Source organism: Hippichthys cyanospilos, chromosome 6 (assembly GCF_059441005.1).
Source record: "Hippichthys cyanospilos isolate Australia breed blue-spotted pipefish chromosome 6, RoL_Hcya_1.0, whole genome shotgun sequence".
Classification (NCBI taxonomy): Eukaryota; Metazoa; Chordata; class Actinopteri; order Syngnathiformes; family Syngnathidae; genus Hippichthys; species Hippichthys cyanospilos.
This window is the reverse complement of record NC_142374.1, coordinates 16,918,565-16,940,749: the sequence shown is the minus strand read 5'-3', so window position 1 is coordinate 16,940,749 and position 22,185 is coordinate 16,918,565. Positions and strand designations below refer to the sequence as shown.

General features: G+C 40.2%; 2 protein-coding genes across 5 annotated transcripts in view; one reads left to right on the top strand and one right to left on the bottom strand.

Annotated features, from left to right (window-relative positions):
* The first annotated feature begins 1,855 nt into the window (after nt 1-1,855).
* On the top strand, nt 1,856-10,680 carry slc24a1 (solute carrier family 24 member 1). 3 transcript variants are annotated; one of them, XM_088416444.1, is made up of 10 exons: nt 1,856-1,970; nt 3,167-4,281; nt 5,544-5,609; nt 5,767-5,875; nt 6,005-6,085; nt 7,566-7,648; nt 7,784-8,005; nt 8,078-8,167; nt 9,032-9,198; nt 9,304-10,680. In XM_088416444.1, the coding sequence occupies exons 2-10, from the start codon at nt 3,319-3,321 to the stop codon at nt 9,551-9,553; spliced, it is 2,031 nt and encodes a 676-aa protein (XP_088272570.1). In that variant the 5' UTR covers nt 1,856-1,970; nt 3,167-3,318; the 3' UTR covers nt 9,554-10,680. The 3 variants fall into 3 exon arrangements, with proteins under 3 accessions (XP_088272570.1, XP_088272569.1, XP_088272571.1); XM_088416443.1 differs by having other exon boundaries at nt 7,566-7,705; XM_088416445.1 differs by lacking the exon at nt 5,544-5,609 and having other exon boundaries at nt 7,566-7,705.
* dennd4a (DENN/MADD domain containing 4A) overlaps nt 9,749-22,185 on the bottom strand; it is a 29,453-nt gene continuing 17,016 nt past the window's right edge. For both annotated transcript variants that reach the window (XM_088416441.1, XM_088416442.1), the window contains 13 exons: nt 21,988-22,116; nt 21,759-21,903; nt 18,691-18,813; nt 18,380-18,484; nt 16,211-16,962; nt 15,915-16,131; nt 15,509-15,600; nt 14,427-14,602; nt 14,016-14,346; nt 12,930-13,047; nt 12,526-12,688; nt 12,372-12,436; nt 9,749-11,178 (listed from right to left, as the gene is read on the bottom strand). In XM_088416441.1, coding sequence (XP_088272567.1) covers nt 11,042-11,178; nt 12,372-12,436; nt 12,526-12,688; nt 12,930-13,047; nt 14,016-14,346; nt 14,427-14,602; nt 15,509-15,600; nt 15,915-16,131; nt 16,211-16,962; nt 18,380-18,484; nt 18,691-18,813; nt 21,759-21,903; nt 21,988-22,116 — 2,553 coding nt within the window. In that variant the 3' untranslated portion in view covers nt 9,749-11,041. The remainder of the gene's footprint in view (nt 11,179-12,371; nt 12,437-12,525; nt 12,689-12,929; nt 13,048-14,015; nt 14,347-14,426; nt 14,603-15,508; nt 15,601-15,914; nt 16,132-16,210; nt 16,963-18,379; nt 18,485-18,690; nt 18,814-21,758; nt 21,904-21,987; nt 22,117-22,185) is intronic.

Genomic DNA, 22,185 nt, shown 5'->3' with positions numbered 1-22,185 from the left:
GTGCACTCACCACAGTTTGGTAAAATATATATGCATACGTGTGTATGTATGCATAGGTTTTTAGTATCGCAAGTACCGGGGATCCAACAGTCCTCAATTACTAAAAATCCATGAGTCTGAACTGAAATGTTTGGAGCCCCAAAAATTGTGCAACAAAAAGAAAAAGTAAGTCTAATGTTCAAACACTATTTACATTTCCTGCATTCTTCATTTGAGCAAGTGGCCTTTGTTCAGAGATGGATTCTTCTATATAGCGGACCTTATCCATCTTCTACATGGTAAATAACATCATATGATGGGAGAGTATGCTTCTGGTGGCCAGCAACACTTTATATTTAGTTTTCATCAAGTTTAATGTGCAACTCCAAACGGCATTGAAGCTCCTACAAGAAAGGAACCATTTGGAAATGATTTACAGAGAGGACAAAAAGGAAAGTACATCTATTGCAGAATCCAATCATATTAGTATCAAGTGTTTTCATTTTTTTAAGGGATATGCTACTGGAGCTTCTGAAGAGTCAGGCGATAAAAGGAAGATTGAACACCATAAGAACCAAGAGGAGCCTCTGTCCCTAAACCGGTCTGACATTCGAAGTAAACAAGTCACTAATCTCCTACTGCTGCCCACCATCCTACCTCTGTGGCTCACCATTCCTGATGTGCGCAAACAGGAACAAAAAACAACATCTCCCACACATATATACTCACCCTCAGCTAAATGACAAAAACGTAGGTACACTATTTCATATTGACACACAGGGTTTATTAAGTAGACAGTCAGAGGTGTTCCCTTAACATCGTGTATAAATGTGACTAAATTATGCATGAGAAGTCAACGGATTATTTGCAGTTAATTCATTGCAGTTATTGTTAAAGCATTTTTAAAATTCCATCTATCTAATTTTTATTTTTTTTCTAACTGTTTTCTGTATACTGATCCATTTTCATTCGGGCTTCCTGTGCATGAGTTGGTTGTAGGTTGGAAAACAAAGGTCAATCCCACCCTGAAATGGACATTGATTCGCTGTCATTATGCTTGGCGTCAACTGTCAGGCTCGTGTTGTGCGTGGAAGGGCAAGTTCAAAGGGGGCAAGAGGGCAAAGAGGGCAAAGAAAGGGATTTCGTCAAAGGGGCTTTAGCGTCTCTCAGTGGTCAAAATGAAGAATGCGACTTTTAAATACAATACTGTATATACAGTATAACACACATATATATATATATATATATATATATATATATATATATATATATATATATATATATATATATATATATATATATATATATATATATATAATTTTTTTTCAAAGGATTTTGCCATCAAATGCACTTGCCGAAAGCCAGCAACATTTTGCATAATGTTTGCAAAAACGTTTTTAAAACGTCCATCTATGTGCTACTATATTGTTATGTAGATGTGAGGTCTATTTAAAAAAACCAAAAAAAAACATACAGTATTCGTGTCGTTGGAGTAGGATGATACAAAATTAATCACTGTTTTATTCACAACATTTATTGTAGATTGTAATGGACTTTGCTTATTGGATGTATACGATATTCAAATGAATCATTTGTCTATTACGTGGTCTATTCTTCAGTTCATACTATATACACGCATCAAATGATACGTTTTTTGCTCCTGGGACATTTTTACATTGTATATTTTACTTACTCTGAGATCAATAATGGAAGAGTTTGTTTGCATTTCCTGAAAGATGAATGCCAGGAAAATTTTGGCATGGAAGTGTGTATATTACTGAGGTGGCCCGCAATGAAGTGAGAGTAAGACAATACTGTACAGTATAGCTTAATCCTCTTAAAGCCTGCAGGTATTAGCTATTATGCTGATCCATTGTGAAGACGTGTCCCGCGTCCTACATAAACTGTCGGCTGGTTCGCCCCTGAGTGTGCCGCTCAACCGGCTCAGGTGCAGTCTGATTGTCTGCATTCTCCGACCCCAGGGAATTTGGGTAAGTTTGCATCTTCAATTAAAATTCATAGGTTCTGTTTTATAAATCCTAGCGCATATAGATTTGATGTCATGTCTGCAGATGCGTAAGGCCCTTTGGAACCTAAATTGGAGCTCAAAATAATCTTTGTTTATTGAGTCAGGTGTCAGAATAATGATATTAACGCATTCACTGGCAGTCCAGTTCAAATCGATTTTTGACTTGTATTGTGCTTTGCGATAGTATTATTCGCCTTGAGTTTGAAGTTTAAAGTAGTTTAAAGTATCATATATTTTTTTCCAATTCACTTGTCCTTATGGAGCTGATTTGAAAAGGTCAAAAAGTTCGAAGGGGAGGGGGGTTACTTTCACAAGGCTCTCTATAGATGTCAATGGTGACAGGCCTGACGACCCAGTTAATCTGGATCTTTGACATTTATACCTGTCTTTTTGGACTCAATGGGTTAATCTGTAAAACTATAAGCAACTATGAACTGACCCTCACACTTGTATTTTGATGGCAAATTTTTAAAATTGTCAGCAAATTTTGAAGCCATGCTCTGCGCACATTGGACCACATTGCCCACAAAAAAGTAGGCTTTGCTGTTGTCCATTTATCTAGAAAACCTGCTTCTGGCTAACTCATGAATTCAAATTCCATACTTTGAAAATGGGTTAAAATTAATTCAATTATGGGTTAAAAACAAAAAAAAAGAGAAATATGGGTGAATGTGACCCAACATTCTGGGTTCTTTTGCAAAAAATAACCCCCAAAGTGGGTTGTTTTGTACAAAACAACCTAAGAAAATTATTTATTATATATTTTTACATAAAGTAACCCGGAAAATTGGGTCAGATTGGCCCAATAATTGTGTCCTTTTTGGACCCATAATTGGGTTATTTTTAACCCAACTAATATTAGAGTGCAATCAATGAATATACTGTAATATAATATGATCAACACCTTTTTGGGCTTAAATTTGATCCAACCCAACCCGGTCTTCAACAATTATTTCCGGGCTAAATCAAGATGAAGGCGAGCTGACAAGATTTAGCCAAAAATTCTATGTCCAAAAAACATCTTGTGCTGGGTGGGTTCACAATATTGGTGACCCCCCCCCCCCCCCCCAAAAAAAAAACAAACAAAAAAAACAAAAAACAAAATGGGCCATATGTTCATCAAAAGTACAATGACAGTTTAAAGCTCTGCTTTTTTAGGGGGGGCTCTTTAGGTGGCCTTTTACTATGAAATGAAACACGGCAAGGAAGCGATGGATCCTGTTTGCCCCATACATTTGGGGGTAGAGCCGGACTGTCCCGCTGTTCCTTAATGCGTCGGAATCCACCGCGGAAGGCAAGGATCTGGGACTATGTATTGCTTTAGAAGAAAGCGACTGCGATTGAGACGGGTCTTATTCCTCCTGGCCGGGGTCTTCGTCTGCACGGTGTACCAGCTGAGCATCAACACCGGAGAGCATGAGGCGCTGCCTTCGCCTCAGATCGGAGACGCTTTCACCGAGGGCTCAGCCGGATGGGTGGAGGATGTCACCATTGGCGGTCGGGAGAAGCCAAAAAATCAAACGACGCAGGTGACCCCGTTCAACTCCACTGTCGTCAATGACTCACCCACGAGAACTCCTCCGCCTGCAGCGACCACCAACCGAACTGTTATACACTGCATATATGTCCCACCGGATCCCAAAAAGGAGCCCCCCACTCCAACTTCTCCTAGTGAAGCTCCTCACGTGAAGGGAGAGTACCCTAAAGATCTATTTTCAGTGGAAGAGCGCAGACAAGGCTGGGTGGTCCTGCACATCTCCGGCATGATGTACATGTTTGTATCGCTTGCTATCGTGTGTGATGAATTCTTCGTCCCCTCACTGGGGGTCATCATAGACAAATTAGAAATATCCGACGACGTGGCAGGGGCCACCTTCATGGCGGCGGGAGGATCTGCCCCTGAACTTTTCACCTCCTTGATCGGGGTCTTCATAGCCCACAGCAACGTCGGCATCGGGACCATCGTCGGTTCGGCTGTTTTCAACATCCTTTTTGTCATCGGGATGTGCGCTTTGTTTTCACGCGAGGTTCTTCATCTCACCTGGTGGCCTCTCTTCAGAGATGTTTCCTTCTACATTGTGGATCTCATCTTGCTCATCATCTTTTTCCTGGACAATGTCATCATGTGGTGGGAGAGTATGATGCTGGTGGCCAGCTATACCTTGTATGTTGTCTTCATGAAGTTTAACGGACAAATAGAGAAGGCCTTCAAGAAGCAGCTTTACAAACACAAGAGCATTGTCCAGATCATTACTGACGAGGAGCCCGAAATGGTGAGAACATTTCTTTGAAGCGATGTTGTTGCTTTTTAGAAATGAACAAAGCATTCATGGAAATGACACTTAAAGGGTTTATGGAACTTATTGAGCCGTTTTAAACAGTAAAAAGTTCATCTACAATCAATTTGATATATTATTTTTGAATGCACAAATTAATATCTTTGAAAATGCATTTTACCTTGACTTCCACCTTTTTCTGGATTTGCTATATTGAAAGCCCGAGTTCTATTCTATTCTATTACATTGTATTATATGATATATACAGTATAGTATGTATAAATAAATAAATATATATATATATATATATATATATATATATATATATATATATATATATATATATATATATATATATATATATATATATATATATATATATATATATATATATATATATATATACATACATACTGTATATGTGTGTACACAACACAACATAACACAATACAAGGAAATCAAAAGAATAACTTAAAAAATGTTTTTAAAAAACTAAAAGAAGAAAACCTCAGCAATAGATTTAACAGTTCAGTACATGTCGAGGCCCATGCCTTGCTTTTGCTACATTTTTATATAACATTCAAATACTAGGTACAGTAAATTATATACAGTAGAATTATGTAATATATCATAAATAAAACAAAACCAAAAAACACACACCTCCTAATTCACAATTTTCTACAGTATATGAAGTTTCATGCTTGATGCATGTATTTAAATAATGCAGTCTTTTTAAACGCTTTGAAAACATGAAATACAGTTATTCACATGTTTTCAACTCTATTCCATTTGCTTTTTGTTGGTTCTTAGATTTTTTTCTTGCCCCTCAGACTACATGATATGATATGATATTATAACTGAATGAAATGATCTACTGTAATCCATAGTTTCTTGTATTTTCACTTTTCAATTTACTGTCCCAAAACGTTTGTCCATCCTCTCCACAGTTAATCCAATGACAGAGTTTTATCCTTTAAATGGATCCCAGTTACAATCCTGACATGTTTACTGACGCGTTTATGAATGTGTCAAAAGAGTGAAGTGACACTTTGAAAGGCCTGAAAGTGACGCTGAGCCGCGGCAGCGACATCATCCCTCAAGGGAAAGCCGAGCTGCGCAACATTAAAGTGTGTTTACCCACTTGACAAGCAAGCGCATGTGACAAAAAATAGTTTTCAACATCATCTACAGCATACAAAGACTGAAAAAAAAGCATGCGCTGACTGAAATATTTTTTAATTAAAATTCATTGCACACAGACCAAGGCCAATGGGGACGGTCAAGATAAAACCCCTCCAACTCCAGATGACAGGAATCGGTTAAAGGTAAACGTGAAAGCAGCATTTTTGACCCGCTTGAATCATTTGTCTGCATGTTCGTTTGCGTGACGTTGCCACGGCAACAACAAACCACTTGCACCTGCTAATTGAAGCATTTGGCCTACATTTCAGCCCTAACATCATCAGTATTGTTTCCTTCCAGTTGAAGCCATCCCTTCAACGCGGTGGAAGTTCAGCATCTTTGCACAACAGCACCATGAGGAACACCATTTTCCAACTCATGATACACACATTAGATCCCCTGGGAGAAGGTGGGCTCCCTCATAACTCACACAGCGCCTCCACTCTGCAATCGACTGTGACGATGTCGATGCATTGTTGACGGCTGCTTGCTCACTGAGTCACCGCGTGAAGGTGTTTCTTTGTGCGATTGCTTGCAGGGAAATTTAAGGACAAGGCTGAGAGTCTGAATAATGTTGTGAGACGAAAGACTGAAGGTGAAATTCCAGCAAAGAGTGAAGGTAACATACAAACGCCAAGGTCAGGTCATCATATGAGCTCTTTGAAAAGATAACAGTAATCTACTGTGTGGTATAGCTTCATTTTATAAAGGAATTTATTATTGTTATTGGAATCGGTTTCTGACATTTGGACACGTGGCAAATCAAAATATTTGAAATAGCTGTCAGAATAAACATGTGCTGTTTGATACCACATAAAAAAACGTTTTATTCTTTTACTGATCATAGTGGAAATTTGTACATACGCCTTGCTCAAAGACACTTTAATAGTTGTCAGGTATAAGACTGTAATCTCTCCAACTTTCTGGTTCGTCCAACCAGCAGATTTAATTTCATACATTCAATGCTGCGACAGAAACATCAGACTCATCTTTTCAAACTAAGAGCAAATGTATTAGAACATGAAGCAACTCATTGCTAAATTGTGTTATCAAGTCTCCTTTGTAAAACGTTGCATGCCTTTGACACAATTTTAAGAAGGACAGTAAAACTGATGATTTTGTACAATCCATATGCCGGTTGCCACTTAGTTGCTTATAAAAATACACCTAGAGATACCACTGCAAATGTAGTTCCAATGTATGATAAATCAGACACATATAGCACAACACTGTTTTAGTTTTGTTTTGTTTTCTCTCTCCTGGTTAAGGAATACTTGGCTGAAAAAAAAAATATTTCACAGGTATGGTTTGGATACCTGCTTATTTGTCTGAAAAATATGTCCAGCCAACCGTAGCACCAATTATTAATGCTCTGCATGGCAGTAAAAAAGGCAAACTTCAAAATAAACCTAGTTTACCAAATCACACATAGACACACATGTCTTGGTGCACTTTTATTTTGAAGTTGTTTACGGCAGCACGTTGCGGTTTTACAGCTTGACTAGTCCTTCTGCAACTACTGCTCCTTTTCAAAATAACCTTTCAATCACCAATAACAAATGGCTTAAGTATGCCAACATTAACTTTGATGTAATGCATTTATTGTCACTGTTTACCAGTGGCTCAGGCTCTGTATATTAGCCGCTAGCTACTGTAGCAGCCCTCGAGTGCTCCATATAGGCTGGCGTGATAAACCTAAACGACTGCACACTTTGATGCTGACAGACTGCCGCAGTTGCCGTTCCTACTGATCACTTTTAAACAAACCACGCTGACTCAAATGCGCTTTTTCTGCGGACAAATTCATCGCATTGACCAAAACTAATGTTCTACTAAGCACAGTTTAACAATTGTATAAAAATTGGTCATTCATAATTAGGTGGAAATGTGTTATTTTGTCCTCTGTGCTTATGATAATTTCTCACCAAGACAAAAAATAAAAATAAAAATACTACTATTGAATAACTATGCAGTATTATTTACAATATAAGTATTGAATATTTGATTCCAATTTTCTGTAGGATATACTTAAAATACTCAATAGCTGCAGCTCTGATAAGAAGACACGACCTCTCACAAACATCTCATTGCTTTTTCAGATGGAGACAGTGGGCAGGAGCAGGTCAAAGAGGATTCGGCTGCAGATGACAGTCAGAAGGAGGAGCCACCTGAAGATGAGAAGGTACACTCCATCAAGCATGTCAAAAAGCCCAGAAGTCAATCTTTGATACCTTTCTATGTAAGATGAGCATGCAGCATCAACCATGTTCCACACTTCCTCCTTGTGCCCAGTATGTGTCTGCTCAAAACTCCGTAGGAGGACCGGGCCGCGGGGGGAGACGGGTCAGACGAGTCCGACAGCGATGAGGATGACAGCGATGAAGATGACAGCGACGATGACTCCGGCGAAGATGAGAAGAACGAGGAGGAGCCACTGTCTTTAGAGTGGCCCGACACGCCACGAAAACAAGTCACTTACCTCTTCCTGCTGCCCATCGTCTTCCCTCTGTGGCTCACCGTCCCCGACGTCCGCAAACAGGTCACCGCATTCAAAAACTGTAATCAAACCTCCAACCGGGCATTCAATTGTGACCTTTTTCCATTCTGACAGAAATCCAGGAAATTTTTTGTGGTTACCTTCCTGGGCTCCATTTTGTGGATCGCCATCTTCTCATACCTGATGGTGTGGTGGGCCCATCAGGTCAGCGCATTTCATATTTTTACATGGCAACTGCCCCAAGGAGCCTGGAACAACCATTTGAAAGCCACACCTCAGAACGGCCGTGTTTGACTGATGAAATGCAAATTTACAAGACATGTTGTCAAAGTGGGTCAGTCCAAGTCACTAAAAAAGGAAAAAAGGCTGACCCTTGATCTGTTGCATGAATGCATTCAAAATATGAATTATGTATTACTTGATTCAAATAGATTTTTTTGACAATACTTAACTATATGAATATTTTCCTATCATTAGCAAAAAAAAAAATTACACCCATTTCAACTAGGGCTCCAACTAACAAGTATTTGAATGATTTGCTGATTATTTTGTTGATTCATCAATGAACCGATTTGAAATTTTTATTTTTCTTATTGACAGTGCAAAAATGCACTAACATGTGTTCTATGATTTGGTGACTGGTTCGGTCTACAAATCCCAATCTCAAAATTGGTCCACTTATAAAGGCGCACCTGATTATAAGGCGCACCATCAGCATTTTAAAAAAGGCTTTTAGGTGCGCCTTATTGTGCGGAAAATACGGTACATATGGCTAAGGTAGGTGCCTGCTATGGTTTTTGAAAATAGGCCCATTTCCCATCAACTAACAATGAAGTCTATAAGTTATTATTTATTTATTTTATTATTTAATCATGTGACAGTAAGTGAATAACTTCCTGCTCGGTGTATGATAGGAACCCGTGGTCAGAAAGCAAGGTGTGGAGAGTCTCTATGTCTCATTTTGCATACTGCAATGAATGCTCCATACATTCCAATTATATTTGAAAATCGCATTGACACAAAAGTCTCCAAATCAATTCTTGTTGAACTCCGGTTTACTCGGCGCAGGTGGGCGAGACCATCGGAATCTCTGAGGAGATCATGGGCCTGACTATCTTAGCTGCCGGGACGTCTATCCCCGACCTGATCACCAGCGTGATCGTGGCCCGTAAAGGACTTGGCGACATGGCCGTCTCCAGCTCGGTCGGCAGCAACATCTTCGACATCACCGTGGGGTGAGTTTGCACCATTGGCCACCGGGTTGCTCCGCCCCCAAGCCTGAATGTTCTTCTTGATTTTTCACGCAAATGTATATTTTTCTTGCCCCGTGTGTGGAAAAGTCTGCCGCTGCCGTGGCTGATGTACTCCTTCATCCACAATTTGGTTCCCGTGGCGGTCAGCAGCAACGGGCTCTTCTGCGCCATCGTGCTGCTCTTCCTCATGCTCCTCTTTGTCATCATCTCCATCGCGTCGTGCAAGTGGAAGATGAACAAGGCCCTGGGCTTCACCATGTTCCTGCTCTACTTCATCTTCCTGGTGCTCAGCGTCATGCTGGAGGACCGAATCATCGTCTGCCCCGTCTCCATCTGAAGGTCACGTGTCGGGATCCCGGCGCTCACGTTTCCTCACTTTGATGCACGTGTCCTTACCAAACGCTATGTTTTTGTTTTTTCTTTTAAAATACAACTGTCACTATAAAAGGTGAAGTAGGTGAACTCTGGATGACCTCAACAAGAACGTCTAATAACTGAAAGCAAATCAGGAAATTAAACAAAGGAGCAGATGTTGAAAAAATGTTTTTATTATGAAACGAAAGCGGTACCAGATCCATTTCTTTTGAATGTAGTTTCATATAAATAAGTGTCCACCTTACGAATGGTGACTAACAAACGTACAGTAGTGAACCTTTACACAAGCTGTAGACATCAAGTGTTCGTTAGAGAAGGCTATTGTACACGCTATGTCATTTGGATCCTAAGCAAGGGCACAGCATGAATCTGGGTCAAAGGTCATCACAGTACAACGAGAGGTTGCTCTGTCAGCTTCTATGGGGACACAGTGACTAGGAGGTGAGGTGAGGTCGGGACAGGGCACAGCTGATGTTGCAAACGCGCACAAAAAAAAATGTGCAAGAAAAGTTTTATCTTCACTTTTTAAATGAAGCAGCTCATTTCTATTAGGACATGAAAATATACAAAATTCAAATTCTGTACATGTGACAACAGACAAATGCTGTGATTTATCCAACTGAAACGTTTCTTCATTTTCCAGTTATCATATACTGATTGTACTGTACTGAGGGAATGTATCCTTGGTGGTCCCATACAACACAACCTTACATTAAAAAAATCTCACAAAGATATTGCTTTAAAAACTGTACATAAGTCATATTGGAATTTCCCTTATGGGTTATTTTGGTACATTGTAGAAAAAAAAACACAAACATTGTGCATATAAATGAATTTAGTGCTCCCTTCTTGACTTAGAAATGACATTTTTTTTTTTTTTTTTTAGTGTCTTCAGATATTAAAAGTGTGCACATGGTGAAGATGAAGAGGAATGTATTTTGCTTTTGGTAAAGCTGTATGTATTCAACATAAAAACATAACATTACACTGAGGTGGCCCAGTCAGTCAAAGCCATCAAATCTTTGGCTGGTGGGCCAATGCAGAGCTCATCTTGTCAAAGTGCTTTATAAAAAAAACAAAAAACAAAAATGTTACTGTCTGAAAGCATTTTGTTCTTTACACTCAACAACAGTCTCAGCACGGGTCACCAGGACCACAAGGTCAATAACACGTTATTTGACATAACTTTAAATCACAAAGAAAAAGAAAAGTCTAGTAACTGTACAAACGGTTGACAAGTAGCTATAGTGAAAATACAGTGGAATTTCATTATGACTCACTGCTCCGCACGTCCCAGCGCTGAAGAGTGACGAGATGTCATCATGGCAGTCGCTTTTGCATTTAAGAGTCACATTCCCATTGTGCTTAAAAAATTGCTCAGGGGAGCTGGTCCTGAGTCTGAATCCGAAAACAAGATGGCGGTCTTGTTTTTTTTTTAATGACATCTGATTCACAAACTGGGCTCCCCAAAAGTCTTCCTGCACTCCATGACCCCCGCTCCCGGGGGACGGTCACAGTTGTGCGTAAGTTTGACCTGATTTGGGGTCAGTCGGTCGTAGGCCAGCTTGTACTCCCGGTCAAATGCATCTGCAACGAAATAAGAAGCAGTTCAAACGTGGGTCGAATAGACTACTGTCAACGCATCGCCCTGGTGCTGTTGGTTCACGTTCAACTAGTTTGTGGCCTAAAGAACAACTAGCAAGCTAGGCATCTCGTCAGCTAATCATATAGCTAGCTATTAGGTAATTTAGCTACCTTGTCCGTGAGTTAGTCAGCTATCTAGCTATTTAGTCAGCTAGCCATCTAACTAACTAACTAACTAGTCAGCAAGCACGACAAAGAGCTTTCTCTCCAGTAAGCTAGCTGGCCAGGAAGCTAGCTAGCCAACTAATCATCTACCTAGCTAGCCATCTAGTCATTTAGCCAACTAGATAGCTAGTGATCTCGCTAACTCGTCAGCTTATTATCGAACTAGCTGGCTTGCTTGTCATTATTTAGCAAGTCAGCTTGCAGTTTTCCTATAGAGACAGCTAGCAGGCCAGGTGACTAGCTAGTCGGCTAGCCATCTAGTCATTTAGCCAACTAGGTAGCCAGCAATCTCACAAGCTACTCTGCTCATCATCTAGCTCACTGGTTGGCAAGTCATTTAGTTAGCTAGACAACTAGCAAGCTTGCTATACAGACAGCTAGGCAACCAGGTAGCTATCTAGTCAGCTAGTCATTTCACTATCTAGCTAGTTAGCCATCTTGCTAACTTGTAAGCTCATCATAACCATCCATCTATGAAATACTCGAGTAAAAGCAAATTGTTACAACAAAAACAGAGGGGATAGTGGCTCTCGAGAACCGGACTTGGACACTCCCGATATAATGTTTTATTTCGCTGGCGCTAGAGAAAAAGTAATAGCCGAAAATTTGACAAGAACTCCAGTAACATTTTAGACAGTCATCATGATGTCATAAAGCTTTATAGCAAACTACTTTTAAGATTATGTCACACAACATTGTGCTGGGAATTAATTATGCTGAAATATGATGAATCTCAAGACAAAGACAAGAGTTTAAAGTGAGAAAGTCATCTTGCATCTTGGATTTTATCTCTTGAAAAATGCAACAAGGTCATTTTCTTTGTATTTATCAAATGTTTCACGGAATTATATCCTGCTCTTGGAAGCATTATTGTGTTCATTTGTACTTTGTTTTCACACTGCCCACATAGTTCAGTAAGAACCAACGTGCAAACATAACATCGAAGCAAGGCGCCGTGCTTTTCAACTTACTGATATTGATGTTGTTCTTGCCCAAAGACACCAGCGTGAGGAATAATAAATCTCTGTACAGGCTCCTGTATGGGAGAAGCACAAACACACACACAAAGAAAAAAAATTAATTCTCACTGTCGTCCAATTCCAAAGCAAATCTGCGCCTCCTCACCTCTGCCTTTTAAAACCCAGCTCGGGACCCAACAGCTGGATGATTTGGCTCATGGGCTGATAGATATCGCTCTTCTTGATGCTCCTCACCAAGTTCTGAAGGAGCTCCACAGTGAAGAGCTGGCCTTCCTCACACAGGCCCGAGCGAATCAGAGAGTTTGCGCCTGCAACCGAACGGAGGAGCAAATTCATTCCTAATCAAAGGCTCCTTTGTCTGCATAACTGCAAAGCAATAACTCAAAGTAAAGCGCTGATAAGAACGGGAAGTCCTCAAATTTGATTAAGTGCAACTATGCCATTACTTTAATGCATGATGAGGTCATTTACTTGCAAGCATCTCTAACAGAATCTCAGGGCTAATTCAATCCTTTGAAACGCAGTATGTAAAAATAACGTCAAACTTACAATGCGTGTTCCAGAGGACGTAACAAGCGTGGACTTTGTCTTGGTGTAACTTCAGGTTGTCCCACATAGTCCTCACCAGCACCTGCTTGCCGTCCTCGGAGGAAATACTTGGCGGAGTCTGCAGACGCAATGAAAAGTAGTCAGTGACTAAATTTTGGATTCATCTGATGCCTCATGATAATATCTAGTAGTATGACTTTTCAAAATAATAATAGGCTGGAGTTTTAAGGATTCAATGGTAATAGTCTTACATTCTCATGAATCCTGAAATGCTGTTCAGTTGATATGAGCAGGATGTAGAGGGATAAAAAGTAACTATATATTTGTATATACATTTGCAGGCGCGTGTGTATGAAATGAACGACCAACCAAATCCATTATTTTCATGATCTATTATTTATCGTTTGAGAGCCAAAAATGGACCAAATGCTCCAAATTTCAATCTCTTGACTATCAGTACTCTTGAATCTTTCGCAAATTAAGTCTTATCGTGTTGAAAACAAAATTACATTTGCAAACATCTGCTTTTACTTTGGAAAAATATGATCAATATTCTGATGCTACGGACCAAAACTAATTGCTTCTAATCATGGATAGTGTGCAATATTAGTGTAAAATTATACAGTCGACTAAATGATGATCAAAATAATTGTTAGCCGCAGCCCTGATAGTTTCAATTAATGCAAAAAGTTTGACTTTTATTGTGGACATCATATGTATATTTTAATGTATATGTCAATATGTGAGACATGAGTCTCTGGTTTTAAATTTGAGGATATCGTTTCATTAAAAAGTTATTAACGGAATAGCAGAAATGCCATTTAATATTATAATAACACTAGATGTGAAAGTACTTCACGTACATTTATGGTGGTTTCAAGGTAAAGCTATACATGTCGAGCTAAATTAATGGGTTCAAGCATTTTTGCATGTTTTTGCGCTTGAAAGCTCCTCTGTAAAGTTCAAAAATAATACTCAAGGACAATGTATTGTAAAACAGCCGAGACGATAATTCGATTCTTTTTCTGTCAGTGTCGGATTTGGCAATGGACAGGCCCTAATTTGAATAAGAAAGACTTCACTGACCTGATCGCCATGGCGACAGTGTTGCGAGGCCAGGATAAGCGCCGGCAGATGACTGGGCAGCTCCAGCCTCCTAAAGAACCACACGAGGTTCCAGAAAACGATGGGGTGCTGGTCCACAACCCCTGGGGAGTAGATGGCCTGAGTTCCTTCGTTCACAAGGAGGCTCTCCAGTTCCTTCCAAAGAACCAGAGGGCTCAGATAGGGCACCGTCACTGGTTCCGCGGGCCCAGCGTTCCCCGGGGCGGCGCGGTCCGCCTCTGACGATTTGGCTTCAGGGCTGAGTGATAATGATGTGTCCTCCTTGGTAACAGGAATGCACTCCCTGGGAGATCTGAAATTGGACATGGTGGATCAGATTAAAGAGGCCGCAGGGAAGGAAGGGAGGACGGGTGTTTGAATGAAAGAACTTGCCGGCAGGGAGGCCTGAGATCTTTCACTTCCACGTTGAGGAAAGGCAAGAAGGCCGAGCCGCAGAAAGGACAAGTGCTGTTGAGGTTGGAGTCGTCGGCCGTCCAGCCGGCCATGATCTCCTCGTCGTACACCAGAGAATCGCATGTCTTGCAAAGCGAGCAGCTGGACATCATCACCTGCGCCCAAAAGCACCCGCACCGCATGTGAAATTACTTGGCAAATTGCAATAGTTACAGGCACGCTATAAAAACAAGTGTGGATTCATCTATTTTTCTTTCGTGTAAAACGGGTCAATCATAACCCAGGAGATTGGACCAAATGAATACTCTACAAAAAGAATCAACAGTTTTGAGTAAAAAAACAAAACAAAACTCAATTTGGGCCAAAAAGAGAGCCCCAATGTTTGAATGAATTTAACCCAATAAATTGCATCAAATTACCCATAATTGACTTTGACTAAATCAAGTGAAAAATAACCCAGATTGGGTCACAAGGGACAGGGTCAAATGAATAACTTACAAAAAGAGTCCACTGTTTGTTCAAAACAATCAAAACTGGTACTAAATGAAAGATCCAACTTTTTGGTTTATTTGACCCAATAAATGGAGTCAAATGAATAACCCACAAAATTACTATGTATTTATTTTTTAAGTTGGTTGTGTCAAAAAGCCAGACTGGGTTACAATTGGCACTGGGTCAAAGGAATAAACTGCAAAAAGAGCCAATTGTTTGGGTCAAAAATAACCCAAATTGGGTAAAACAGGAAGATTAAACTTTTGTGTTTATTTACACCCATTAAGGGGTCAAAAAAGTTCTGTTTGGTCAAAAATTTGACCAGAAAAAAAAAAAGTCAAATGAATAACTTACAATAATAAACCCAAACTGGGTCAAAGTTTTTCAATACCCAATATTGTTTGTTGCGGTATTCATACTGGGTTGTTTTGCATTGTATTCATTTGAACCAACATTTTGATTAAATCAATAACTCAAAAGGCAAATGGTTGAGCCAATCCCTTTTTGACTCAAATTCAGTCATTTTTTTGACCCAACTGTTTTTTGAGAGCAAGTATCCATGAACTGACCTCAATGGTGTAAGTTGGAGAAGGCTTGAAACGGTTTATGTCAGGTGAGGAATCTGGAGTGTGAGAACTTCGAGAAGGAACTGTCAAACCACCTGGAAACAATATAAAAAATTAGATGGACCTAACAAATCCGTGAGTTAACATATCAAATTTCATTTATTCATTTTCCTAATCTGCTCAAAATCTATGGCCACCAAGCGAGTGGGTTGGGATTTGTGAGTGTTTGTGAGTCCTTTGAAGAGCCCACACGCTTACTCATCACTTTCACTCCTGCTGGCCTCATTTCCAAAGTGCATTTTTAACACAAAACTACCAAACATAGTCAGCGAGCAAGCATGCAGCAAAATGCACAATGAACATTTTTGCATCTGCGCTTTTGACACCGGGGCCGATCAATTATACGAACCAGAGAATGAGTTGTGTCTGAAGACCCTGTCGGGAGAGGCGGGGCTACTGAGATGGGCGTGGCCCGCAATGGGGCTCCTCTTGAGTCGGGCCGCGCCGCCGTGTTGCGGCGACACGAAGCCGTCCGCGTCGAGACCGGGGTCCGCGTCCACCAGTGAGGAGCAGTCGGCGTCTCCGGAGGTGAACGAGGACACGCTGATACGGTCGAAATTGGAGTCCTGCCGGAGCGATAAAAGAAAAAAATGCGGTCAGGGTGGACGCGATCGTTAGGATGATAAGTGTTCGGCCGGCGCTGACCTGTGTTAATGAGGTTTGCGAGGACAGGCGGGAGTAGAGGCGGCTGGCCTTCTCGGCCACGCCCTTGCCCGCTAAGAGGACGCTGCTCTTGAAACTGTCCAGGCTGGGGGTGAAGAGGGAGTCCATGGAGAAGGAGGAGGTGGACGGGGTGGGGGACGAGGGCAAAACCAAGGACGAAGGCCTCTCCCTGCCTTTGTGGCAAACGCCCAGAGGGAGCGACGGCGACGTCCTGAGCCGCTCTCGGGATTTGACTGGTAACCGGAGATGGGTGTTGGAACGGAAAAGCGCGTTGGGGCGGGACTGGGAGGAGGGGCTCGATTGATTCCGGGCGTCCGCGTTGGGTCCGAGGCTCCTCGACGGGCTGCTGGTATTGTTCATGTACATTTCGATCTCCTCGGCCAGCTCGCGGCGGGCGGCGGGCGTGCTAACGCCGCCTCGGTTGCGTTCTTGCGCCGTGGCCATTAGAGAAAGGGGATCGAAGCCCGCCTCGATATCGGAGCGCCCCGTTGTCCCTCCACTGCAGCTGATTATTCCGCTTGTCGGGTATCGATCGCCGTCAGGCTCTGTCGCCTCCTCAAGTCCTGTCAGTTTGTCAGCAGCCAAGTGGCTCTGCTTGTTGGAGTTCGGATGGGGGACGGTGAGCTTCGGCGCTCCCGATCCAACTGGCAAGTCCAGAGACTTTGGCCGTTCCGCTGGGGTTGGAGGCATGTTATCGCTAAATGATGGACTGGAGACCAGACTGCCAGTATTGCCTGGAACAGAAAAAAACCATGCTATTATTCTAGGGCTTAACATACCCCCTGTGAAATTTCCAGTCAAGTACCCCCTAACCAGTGCAAAATATTTTTTGATTTTTAATAAACTTTGCACAGCCATTATTCAGCACAACCAGAAAGACAGACAGTGTAACACTATCGATTTTCTTGAGATCTGATTATTTCTTGCTCGTGTGACAGAAAATTGCATCACTGCAGCAGAGTCGTATGAAACTCCAAAACAAAGGCGTTCACTGTTTGACAAAGGAGTCATTATAATGCAATTTAGCAATAAGATGCTTCAAGTTCCAATCAATTTGCTCTTACTCTGAAAATGCGTCAAAGCAATAAAAAACATTCACTTATATTTGCTGATACCTGCACAGACCCTATTAAAAAAGCCTTCATATATTCTCACAGGCACCCATTTGAGAACCACTAAAGGGATGTACTTGATTAAATTAAATTTACTGTTGTACTTTCTGTAGTAAAGAGCAGGACTTGAGGAATAAACTTTAGTCTTTCTCTGCAGTAAAAAGTTAATAAAGATAACACGAATTTATGAACAATTAATACCTTTGAAACCCATATTGCCTCTGTCAATTGAAAATGACATCACAGGACTCTAGTAATGACAAATTCTGAATGACATTGTTTTCCTGGATTCAGTCATGTGACATTAGAAAGATGAGCCATGATTGGTGCCATTTTCATTCAAAAGCAAGTGGCAAAATGTGTTTTCAAAAGATAACAATTGTATATAATAATAATTTATTACCAAATTAAAGACATTTTAACATTTTACAGATGAAAACGACTAAGCATCCATTTGCAATTCTGTAATACAATAAATATGAGATTTATCAATGTTTTGGTCTGATAGTTCATTTTTTTGCTGAAAATGAAGGGTGTAAAATCAAAGAAAATTGATCCTTTTCAATTTAGAAGTAAACCCCTCTATCAAGGGTCATGTTGATGACGGGTGAAAACTTTTGAAATTGGTGAATGTTAAACGTGACGAAAAAACACAAATGAGCCACTCACTGTGTTTTTGATTCATTACTCCAACATTGTATGGACAGAACTTTTAAAATGAGTGGAAGAATAAAACATGTGCATGCGCGTTACTATGAACCCACGGATCTCCAGTATGACGAAGCACATCACTAATGCCGGAGCGGAGCTGACCCCTAATGTTATTTACCGCTGTGATGCAAGACAAATCCAATCGCAAACAATGATCTGGTTACATAACACGCATAACACTCATCCATCAACACCGTGTGGTTTGCAATAAAGAAGACTCCAGTCCGCCCACATCGGAACATGTTGTTATGCGTGCAGTCGTTTCGGTGATTAATGCAGTTGTAATGGTCAGTGAGATGAAAAAAAAAAAGAGCGCTTCATAACTCACTGTGCAGCTTTGCTCCTTTGTCCTCCACCACTGGAATGTTTTCAGTTTCTCTGCAGCACATCTCCTCCTTGGATAAGGAATCGTAACCTTGGTCTGACTGGCCACCTGAAATGGGAGTTTCATGTGCTTGCTTATGTATGTTGCTTATGTTACTTTATTATTATTTGCGTTTTTGTGTTTCTAAGTACTGATCACGTATTCTGAAGCGGTACACGATAGTATGGTTGATGAATTCGTATTGAGATGACTTAATAGAGCTCTCTGAGGAAGTTCAGATAAAACCATTGTGAAATCAAAGGGGGTCTGCTAACCTGTGCTAAATCCGTCATCGCTGGAGTCCAACTTATTGAAGTCTGTATCGATGGAGGTGCGCTCAGCGGAGTCATTTGCGCTGTCCAAACTGCCGTGACTGACTGTGTCCAGATCGCTCCCGTCTGGAGAGACCAAAAAAAAAAAAAAAAAAAAAGGTCACGCAGTGCTCATTGCTTCAACTGAAGCAAATAGAAAGGTCTTTGGAAATTTCATTTCAACAAAAGCCTGTGCAGGATTTTTTTTTTTTTTTTCATGTGTGTAAATTTGCTCTTTACCTCATTTGGGGAAAAAAGCTCTTGAAAACGAAGGTTACGCAATATATCTATGAGCTTAATATTACTACTATTACTCATTTTTGACCTAATAACAAGCCATCACTAATGAACTCATTGACGCCTATATACATGAAAAGTTTGTTTGGTAGGCTGGCAGTGAATCCGTAGACATCAAATCAATTTCTTGGGTTAAATTTTCCTTTCCTCTCATTTGGGAAAAGAGCTCTACAAAAAGGGAACTCAACATGTCCATGGACTAATTATTATAAGTTAATTATTACTCATTCCACATTTTTTTCCACTCGTTTCAACTCATTGACGGCTATAGGCACCCCATTTTTTTTTTTTTTTTGCTGGGCTGGAAGTGAATAAGTTAAATCATTAGATATTACATCCATTTTATTTTTTGGTAAACTTGCTTTTCATTTGGCAAAAGAGCTCTAGACAAGAAAGGTAACACATCGATGGCAAAATTACGGTTTTCTGTCCTATTAACAAATCATCACTAATTCATTGCCATTGACAACTACAGACGACAATCTCTTTTTGCTGGGCTGTTGGTAAATAAGTTGAATCATTCAATTACCACTGACTATTCCCATCAAATCCATCTTAAAACATTGTTCTTGTAAATTTGCCTCTGATCTCGTTCGGAAAATGGCTCTCGTAAAGATTACACCAGGTTACACAATACAGCTATGGCAAAATGACTTTTTTTATTCTTTTTTTTTGCCCTAATAACAAATCCTCAATAAAAAACTGGCACTGACAACTGTACACGACAAAAACATATTTTTGCTGGGCTGCCAGTGAATCATTCAATTCCGCTGACGGCTATTAGACAATTTTGTTTTGCAAATTTGCCTTTCATCTCGGTCGTGAAAACAGCTCGCGAAAAGAGAGGTTACGCAATACATATTATTATGAACTCTTTTACAGTTTTTTTTTACTTCATAACAAACCATCATTCAATAACCGCCATTGTTGACATCATTATAAATGTGAGCAATCTTATTCACTGCCACTGACAGCTATTAACATCAAATCCATTTTAACTTAACTGGTACTAAGTAAAAAGCTCTTAACTTTTTTCATTTCAATTTCTACTGCGATTTTCATTATTCGATTGTGTTTGAGACTAGCGGTCCTAATGATGTCACCATACCGTTCATGTGAAGCGGTTATTCAACAATACGCCTGTGATAGCTTTATTGAACCAGACCACAAATTACCGCCCATAAAAACAAGTCTTGGAAATAAATCAGCCCTCTCCAAACAAGTCACCGTTATAGGCGTCGTGGTGGGAGAGGTTATTGTTGTTCTGCAAAGGATTTACCACTTTGCACCACCATGAACCAGAGTGATTTATGTCGTGCACATTGTTGTTATTGGGTTTCTCACAACGCGTGATTATAAAAATGCATGTCTCATTGGGCTGTTGAGGGAATTCAGAAAGACTTGTTCGATGGGAACAACGTATATTAGACTAAAAGTTATCAGATTAGAAAAGCACATTGCTCCCACGTGATCAATGAGCTTTTTTTTTGGGGGGGTCATTAGAAAGTATGAGGGGCCAGACACTTTATACATCAGTGGACCATTTATCAAAGATGCCTGCAACCGAGAGGGAGTTGTAATGTATAGATTGATAGCACTGAGCAAGGGTGAACTGTATTACAGAATGTAAGTAGAAATCATTTTTCATTTGAACTCATTCAAAGCCAGGGACGTATTTTCACGTTTTGTAAGAGTCCAGACATTCAACTCCAGATATACCTGGAAATAAATGCCCTTAAGTATCGATTTAATACTTGGGTAACTGGGATTTATTGTCCGGACTCTTAAAAACACGTGAAAATACGTCTCTGGCGTTGAATGAGTTAAAAGCTATGCACTGTGAAAGTGAAAAAGTACAATTTCATAACTATTAAGGTCTTTAAACACTTAAAAATTATATGACACGTTTTACATACATTTGAGAGGGCACAAGAGAAATGGTTAACACAAAAATACTATACAGAGTACAAATCCCTCAGTGATTTAAGTTCTTTTTAAACTTACTTTCCAATATATGTTTGGAGTCACTACAATTAGTTCGTTTATTGCGGCTTCACTCTCTTGAGGGTTTTCGTTTATGATCTTCGCTTTTTATATTTTTCTTGCAATATTTCCAAAATACCATATTACACATATAGAAATAGTATAGAAATACACAAATAAAAAAATCAACTGCCACTTCATGGATTTTCATTTATAACTTTACGGTATATATTGCAGGTTTACCTCACAATTTGTCCTGATTTTTTTTTTACTCCTAAATTGGACTTGACAAAAACAAAGATAGTGATTTTCGTTTATGATCTTCACTTTTTATATTTTTCTTGCAATTTTTCCAAAATACCATATTTCACACATAAATAGAAATACATAAATAAAAAAAATCAACCGCCACTTCATGGATTTTCATTTATAACTTTACGGTATATATTGCAGGTTTACCTCACAATTTGTCTTGATTTTTTTTCCTCCTGAATTGGACTTGACAAAAACAAAGATATTGATTTAACATATTTTTTTAAACCAAAAGAATGAAACTATATAAAAAGGAGAGCAAAGGTAAAGCAGAAAAAGTTGAATCTCTACTTGGAAAATAGTGATATTTTTTATGTCTTGTTAGAATATACACATAATAGCAACAGTTCACATGCTACTGATGAACAACCACAACAGAGAACATAGCAAACAAATACATTTCTGACAATGAGGCTAAAACAATGTTTTCTAAACCCTACCTGACAGCTGAGTTTCTCTGTGCGCCGGTGTTTGTTTCTTCCCCGCTTGCTTGAATTGGCCGACACCCAGTACCACATTTCTCAGCTTCCCCCACAAAAAGAAGCCGCCTCTGGTGGTGGATGGCCACGTGCTCTCCAACACGGCCTGCGGCGACAACATCGTTAGCACTTTCTGTGGGAGACTAAACTTTTGCAAGGCGCGATGGAGCCGGCTGGCCAATGCACGCACCTTGTTGTAGTAGCCATAAGTGATGGCATTGGGTTGAATTCCAGCCTTTTTCATTTCAAACAGCACCTTCACTGCCAGAACCGGCTGGCTGTATTGGCCACACAGTTGCAGCAGAACGCGATAACACACCTGGGGGAGGGTTGCTTTTTAATAGACGAACTCTAAACCCGATACTTAAAAAAAAAAAGTCAATATGAC